Raw genomic sequence first — 8,030 nt, 5'->3', positions numbered from 1 at the left:
TGTCATTAAAATACAATTTAATAGATGAAAGCTTACCTGTATACACAAATAATTATGATTTTGTGACAGTTCTGGTTATTTCTCTTACCAGCCAGTGCACCACAACTGGTATATCAAAGATCATAGTTTGTAGTAACCTTAAAAAATCATATTTAGCACCCAGTTTCAACAGTGGATTTTTAATGTTATACTAGATACATATGTGAAAAAAAAAAAATCATTTATGTTATTTGTTTTGGGTTTACGTAATATTTGGGTTAAATTGATTGGACTAACCATGATAATATCAATCCTTCAATTTTGTTCTAGTGTGAACAAATGTGAAACTGTTGAACACATCCGTAATGACTATTTCTCCAACTGTTGATGACATCATGCATCACTTCCTTCACTGTTTAAGTACATCATCAACATTAAACATATCATGGTATGCCTTTGAGCTTTTGTCATTCTGGACTATTCTCATATACTCACTTTTTGTGACACCCAATAGCCCATGTGTATTTTTGTGCTGGGGTGTCGTTAAACATTCATTATTCATTCATTCATTCTTGGATCTCATCCATATTTTTAATTACATAATAAAAACACAAAATATTTAATCTACTTATTTTTTATTATTAATTACAAAGCACACATTGTGACATTAATTTATGAAATTACTGCATAAAGGGGTGGGAAGATATTTATTATTTTCCATCAGTGACATTTTACAATGAAATAAAATAATCATTAATAATAATTTCAACAAAATATATGTTAATATAAAAGCCATCATGCATGAAAATGAGATCTACTTGAAGTTGCCCTCACACAGAAACAAATCATGCCAATCTCACCGCTCACAATTTATAACAGTCTTTCAAAACCCACAATGTATAAGAGACAATTCAGTAAATCTAACAAGCTTAACCAATTGTATCTCCCCACTCCTCATTTTTAATATGGCCTTGAAAATCACGTCTATACACACAAACAAAACACAATTAAAACATATTGGAATGTTAATAACATTTCCTTGTTAAAATCACAATCTTAAAGGGACATACCCTAGTTTCAACACGTGAAAATTAACACTAAGTTTAGTTAATCTACAAACCTGTAACACATTTGGATAGTTACAATTGAGTGAAACATGAATTTGTGACTTTGAAATGGTGAAATACCCTCTAAAATTAGACTAAAACTCAACTCCATAACTCTTACTTCTCAGGCGCACCTGCATTTTTTAAAAATATGAAAAATGCATTTTGTAATATTAAAACCACCAGGATGACCAAAACACTTCGAATATTCGGAAATGGATAATCTAAAGAATAAAATCTAAGTAAAGTATGAGTTCAGTTATTAAAACGGCTCTAATAGTCAACAATATGTCTCAGTGTTTAAAAACTAGAGTATGTCCCTTTAATGAGTAGATCTGATTACATGAGAATGCTAAATATAAACATATCGGTGACAAAAGATAAAATGGTTTATACAATATTTATTGCCGTCAAACTGCGGTTTGGGATTGGCCAACAGGCAAGAGCCTATATTAAGGCCTCTCCCTACATTTATAAATACAAGTTTGATACATCAAGATGACAGAAATAGTATAATAATTTAAATAAATTCAAATTAGCTAAGATGAGAAGAATGGAAGAGAGAGAGAAGAAAGGAAAAATAAAAATAGATAGTTGATATGATATTATTTAGTCACAGTAGGGAAGGGAGAAGGAGGAATAATGAATGGTTAGTTATCGAAACGTTTGCTATTAATTATAAAGTCTTGAACAGATTTAAATATAACACTATTTTTGTGGGTACTAAAATTTGGGTCACCAAATAATAAAGTCTTGCAATTAAGATTGTGATATTTTGACAGGCGAGTATTACGAATTACATTATATAGTGGACAATAACATAAAAAATGTTCTGCATCTTCAATAAGATGTCCACAAGTACAAAATGGACTGTCACTTATGTGTCTTGCAAATTTATGACCATTTAGATCGCTAGTTCCCAAGCGGAGTCGACTATGTAATATCTGTTGCCTTCTATCACCATCGTAAAAGTAGCACGGTACAATTGGGTCTGATTTATTTAATTCTGATTTAAATCTATTTAACGATGAAGAATTCCTAATATCGGACGTTATATTATTCCATAATTTAACTGCGGAAGGAAAAAAGGAATTCGCGAAAAGTTTAGTTTGACAAAAATATGTAAGGAGGCGATCTACATTACGAGTGTAATATGGGGTTTTTGCAGAAAAGATAAAATGTCTAACTAGTGAATAGAAGATGTTTTGCACATCGCATACTGATGGAAAGAAATAAGGGAACACATGCTATTTGAGACCAAATATTAATTCAATACCAGAGTAGATGCTTGTATAAAATACAAAGATGTGATGTTTGGCTAAATGTCGGTACTGTGGGACTGACTGCCATAGTAACATGGTTAACTTCCTCATACTAGGGACCACGATTCTGGTAGTAGTCAGGATCTCTGTTACTATTTATGTGTTCCCTTCTTTATTTCCACCAGTAAATTAACTCCATACTACAGGTAATGAAACTCTACTGTAGCATTAAACGTGCTTTGTCAAAGTTGTGAATAATGGCAGTTCCTGCCAAAACTATTTATTAATTTGTGCTTTGAAACATAGTTTATACTTTCAGTTACTAGTGATAAAAAAATACAACTAAATAATTCCATTTACTGGTAGAAAAAACAGAACAATTTTAGAGGGTAATCTTCAGACCGTGTCATACGCATTAACTAGTGACAACACTGTTTTATGTGTACATATTCCACACGCTAAGTTTACCCAGAATTCATTGTGGTCAACGAACAAAAATGATGGCCATGCTATATTTAGCCATAAATTATTCAGGAAACCCTGCATCCAATTTAGTAAAATATTCTGACATTATAATAAATTATTTTAATGAATATTAATTACATAAGAACATATGGGTATATCTTAACACTTCTCAACTACAGGTTTTCTTACCAAGGGAGGTTTGAACTTTGGCTCAGTGGTAGAACATATGGGTATATCTTAACACTTCTCAACTGCAGGTTTTCTTACCGAGGAAGGTTTGAACTACAGCTCAGTGGTAGAACATATAGGTATATCTTAACACTTCTCAACTGCAGGTTTTCTTACCGAGGGAGGTTTGAACTACAGCTCAGTGGTAGAACATATAGGTATATCTTAACACTTCTCAACTGTAGGTTTTCTTACCGAGGGAGGTTTGAACTACAGCTCAGTGGTAGAACATATCGGTATATCTTAACACTTCTCAACTGTAGGTTTTCTTACCGAGGGAGGTTTGAACTACAGCTCAGTGGTAGAACATATCGGTATATCTTAACACTTCTCAACTGTAGGTTTTCTTACCGAGGGAGGTTTGAACTACAGCTCAGTGGTAGAACATATGGGTATATCTTAACAATTCTCAACTACAGGTTTTCTTACCGAGGGAGGTTTGAACTACAGCTCAGTGGTAGAACATATGGGTATATCTTAACACTTCTCAACTGTAGGTTTTCTTACCGAGGGAGGTTTGAACTACAGCTCAGTGGTAGAACATATGGGTATATCTTAACACTTCTCAACTGCAGGTTTTCTTACCGAGGGAGGTTTGAACTACAGCTCAGTGGTAGAACATATGGGTATATCTTAACACTTCTCAACTGTAGGTTTTCTTACCGAGGGAGGTTTGAACTATAGCTCAGTGGTAGAACATATGGGTATATCTTAACACTTCTCAACTGCAGGTTTTCTTACCGAGGGAGGTTTGAACTATAGCTCAGTGGTAGAACATATGGGTATATCTTAACACTTCTCAACTGTAGGTTTTCTTACCGAGGGAGGTTTGAACTATAGCTCAGTGGTAGAACATATGGGTATATCTCAACACTTCTCAACTGCAGGTTTTCTTACCGAGGGAGGTTTTGAACTACAGCTCAGTGGTAGAACATATGGGTATATCTCAACACTTCTCAACTGCAGGTTTTCTTACCGAGGGAGGTTTGAACTACAGCTCAGTGGTAGAACATATGGGTATATCTCAACACTTCTCAACTGTAGGTTTTCTTACCGAGGGAGGTTTGAACTACAGCTCAGTGGTAGAACATATGGGTATATCTCAACACTTCTCAACTGTAGGTTTTCTTACCGAGGGAGGTTTGAACTACAGCTCAGTGGTAGAACATATGGGTATATCTCAACACTTCTCAACTGCAGGTTTTCTTACCGAGGGAGGTTTGAACTACAGCTCAGTGGTAGAACATATGGGTATATCTTAACACTTCTCAACTGCAGGTTTTCTTACCGAGGGAGGTTTGAACTACAGCTCAGTGGTAGAACATATGGGTATATCTTAACACTTCTCAACTGCAGGTTTTCTTACCGAGGGAGGTTTGAACTATAGCTCAGTGGTAGAACATATGGGTATATCTTAACACTTCTCAACTGCAGGTTTTCTTACCGAGGGAGGTTTGAACTATAGCTCAGTGGTAGAACATATAGCTCAGTGGTAGAACATATGGGTATATCTTAACACTTCTCAACTGTAGGTTTTCTTACCGAGGGAGGTTTGAACTACAGCTCAGTGGTAGAACATATGGGTATATCTTAACACTTCTCAACTGTAGGTTTTCTTACCGAGGGAGGTTTGAACTACAGCTCAGTGGTAGAACATATGGGTATATCTTAACACTTCTCAACTGTAGGTTTTCTTACCGAGGGAGGTTTGAACTACAGCTCAGTGGTAGAACATATGGGTATATCTTAACACTTCTCAACTGTAGGTTTTCTTACCGAGGGAGGTTTGAACTACAGCTCAGTGGTAGAACATATGGGTATATCTTAACACTTCTCAACTGTAGGTTTTCTTACCGAGGGAGGTTTGAACTACAGCTCAGTGGTAGAACATATGGGTATATCTTAACACTTCTCAACTACAGGTTTTCTTACCGAGGGAGGTTTGAACTACAGCTCAGTGGTAGAACATATGGGTATATCTTAACACTTCTCAACTGTAGGTTTTCTTACCGAGGGAGGTTTGAACTACAGCTCAGTGGTAGAACATATGGGTATATCTTAACACTTCTCAACTGTAGGTTTTCTTACCGAGGGAGGTTTGAACTACAGCTCAGTGGTAGAACATATGGGTATATCTTAACACTTCTCAACTGCAGGTTTTCTTACCGAGGGAGGTTTGAACTACAGCTCAGTGGTAGAACATATGGGTATATCTTAACACTTCTCAACTGCAGGTTTTCTTACCGAGGGAGGTTTGAACTACAGCTCAGTGGTAGAACATATGGGTATATCTTAACACTTCTCAACTGCAGGTTTTCTTACCGAGGGAGGTTTGAACTACAGCTCAGTGGTAGAACATATGGGTATATCTTAACACTTCTCAACTGCAGGTTTTCTTACCGAGGGAGGTTTGAACTACAGCTCAGTGGTAGAACATATGGGTATATCTTAACACTTCTCAACTGCAGGTTTTCTTACCGAGGGAGGTTTGAACTACAGCTCAGTGGTAGAACATATGGGTATATCTTAACACTTCTCAACTGTAGGTTTTCTTACCTAGGGAGGTTTGAACTACAGCTCAGTGGTAGAACATATGGGTATATCTTAACACTTCTCAACTGCAGGTTTTCTTACCGAGGGAGGTTTGAACTACAGCTCAGTGGTAGAACATATGGGTATATCTTAACACTTCTCAACTGCAGGTTTTCTTACCGAGGGAGGTTTGAACTATAGCTCAGTGGTAGAAACTTTTGTCAGAGGTGTAACGGTTTGCAGGATCAATCATCCTCAGAAGACTCAGGATTTTTCCTATCCCAACCAGTGTTCACCTGGCTGGTTCATATATTTTGTGGTATGTCTTGTCTTGTCTGTCTCTCTCTCGGCTAAATCCTGAGATAACCATATGTTAAATACCAAATAGCCTTGGTTTAAAATGAGTTTAGGTTTTGTTAAACATTCCTTTGCTATCCCTTACTACTGTGCGCAAATAAAAAACATAAACATATTCATTATTAAATTCAAAACAACTGAGTTGTATGCTGTCTGACCTTGGGTTTTTGTATTTTGTTGGTTCTTTATGAATCCAAATAAGCAATTTATCTTGGCCTATTACTTGGTGGAAGGAGGGCAATATTAACATTAAAGGGTAAACAATTTGGAGGAAACGTGTGTGTGTGTGTTTGTGTGTGTGTGTATCCGTTTGTGTATCTGTGTGTGTGTGTCTTTTTGTCTGTGTTTGTCTGTGTGTGTGTGTCTATGTGTGTGCCTCTGTGTGTGTGTGTGTGTGTGTGTGTACATTTTGATCAACAATAGGATTACCTCTAAATGGATAAGTCTTAAAAAGATAACATAAGTAAATTATTAAACACATCACAACTATACATATTATGACCCAAAAATACAGAACACATGAATTCTAAGAAAAAAACTGTTTTAAAAAATAACACACAATAAAATGTATGTGTTTCAGAAATGGTTATTTTACAGATAATTTATTAAGATTGCCTTAACTAATATTATTTATTGCTTTGCACATGTATGCCATATGCAGAAAGGTCCTTATTTTATTGTTGTGAAATAGGGATATTTAATCTTGAGATAACCAATGTTAGACACCAAATAGCCTTGGTTTAAAATGTGTTTAGATTTTGTTAAACATTCCTTTGCTATCCCTTACTACTGTGGGCAAATAGAAAACATAAACATATTCATTATTAAATTAAAAACTAACCATATAACCATTTAAATTTTTATGTTTGGCAATAAAATCATCTACTCATGGCAGTTTACCAAAACTGTTAGTATTATTGATGCTATATGTTAATTAGTTTGTGTTTCTCAGTTACTATGGATGCTATATGTTAATTAGTTTGTGTTTCTCAGTTACTATGGATGCTATATGTTAATTAGTTTGTGTTCCTCAGTTACTGTGGATGCTATATGTTAATTAGTTTGTGTTCCTCTGTTACTAGGGACAAAAAGAAAGAAATGTCTTATTTAACGACGCACTTAACACATTTTTTATTCACGGTTATATGGTGTCAGACATATGGTTAAGGACCACACAGATTTTGAGAGGAAACCCGCTGTCGCCACTTCATGGGCTACTCTTTCCGATTAGCAGCAAGGGATCTTTTATTTGCACTTCCCACAGGCAGGATAGCACAAACCATGGCCTTTGTTGAACCAGTTATGGATCACTGGTCAGTGCAAGTGGTTTACACCTACCCAATGAGCCTTGCGGAGCACTCACTCAGGGTTTGGAGTCGGTATCTGGATTACAAATCCCATGCCTCGACTGGGATCCGAACCCAGTACCTACCAACTTGTTGACCGATAGCCTAACCATAACCTTGGTTTAAAATGTGTTTAGATTCATAAAGAACCAACAAATTGGTATCAACAACAATGTGATGATCAACATCAATATAAAAATTCAACAGTTAAATTAAAACACCGTGTAAAGAACTGTGCAAAAATACAAATATCACAGATATATAAAATAAAAATTCATAGTAAAATTCAGTATCGCATAAAAATTGTAATATAAATTCTGGATGGAATCGAAATGATTCCATCACATTTGTTTCTCCAAATATATCTTTTCGAGTCTCTTTGAGATGAGGACACTCCACCAAAATGTGGCGAACTGTCAGAAGACACCGACAACGCTCACACTGAAGTGGAGGATCCTTCTTCAAAATAAATGAATGGGTCAAATAGGTATGAATGATGCGGGCACGACACAAGACTACCTCATCCTTCCTGCACTGTCTATAGGAGGACTGCCACTCTCCCAAGACCGGCTTGATAGCATGAAGCTTGTTCGCAACCGCACCGTCCCAATCATGTTGCCAAGTCGAAAAGATAAATTTGTTGATATTATTTTTAAAATTAGTATAAGGTACACTAACCCTGGCATGAGGCAAATCCAAAGCAGACTTGGCAACATGGCTGGGCACCCAACAAAATACAACATCTTTATTGGCAA

The 8,030-nt window shown here is 36.1% G+C and overlaps 1 protein-coding gene across 4 annotated transcripts; it reads left to right on the top strand.

The window, feature by feature from the left end:
• Positions 1-220: 220 nt before the first annotated feature.
• On the top strand, positions 221-7,133 carry LOC121366128. Of its 4 annotated transcripts, none has more exons than XM_041490699.1 (3): positions 221-3,537; positions 4,573-5,526; positions 5,629-7,133. In XM_041490699.1, exons 1-3 carry the CDS (start codon positions 2,936-2,938, stop codon positions 5,771-5,773), a joined length of 1,701 nt encoding a protein of 566 aa, XP_041346633.1. In that variant the 5' UTR covers positions 221-2,935; the 3' UTR covers positions 5,774-7,133. The 4 variants fall into 4 exon arrangements, with proteins under 4 accessions (XP_041346633.1, XP_041346632.1, XP_041346635.1 ...); XM_041490701.1 differs by adding an exon at positions 3,736-4,084 and having other exon boundaries at positions 3,395-3,633; positions 4,573-7,133; XM_041490698.1 differs by having other exon boundaries at positions 4,573-7,133.
• The last annotated feature ends 897 nt before the right edge of the window (positions 7,134-8,030 follow it).

Source organism: Gigantopelta aegis, unplaced genomic scaffold (assembly GCF_016097555.1).
Source record: "Gigantopelta aegis isolate Gae_Host unplaced genomic scaffold, Gae_host_genome ctg4826_pilon_pilon, whole genome shotgun sequence".
NCBI classification, from domain to species: Eukaryota; Metazoa; Mollusca; class Gastropoda; order Neomphalida; family Peltospiridae; genus Gigantopelta; species Gigantopelta aegis.
The sequence above is the reverse complement of the archived record's forward strand: the minus strand, read 5'-3'. Positions and strand labels throughout refer to the sequence as shown.

Excerpts from the sequence above, each read along its gene's own strand:
- LOC121366128 (XM_041490698.1), top strand. The coding sequence starts at position 2,936 with ATGAATATTAATTACATAAGAACATATGGGTATATCTTAACACTTCTC. Across the intron at positions 3,538-4,572 it reads TTAACACTTCTCAACTGTAG|GTTTTCTTACCGAGGGAGGT; the intron begins GTTTTCTTACCG and ends TCTCAACTGTAG.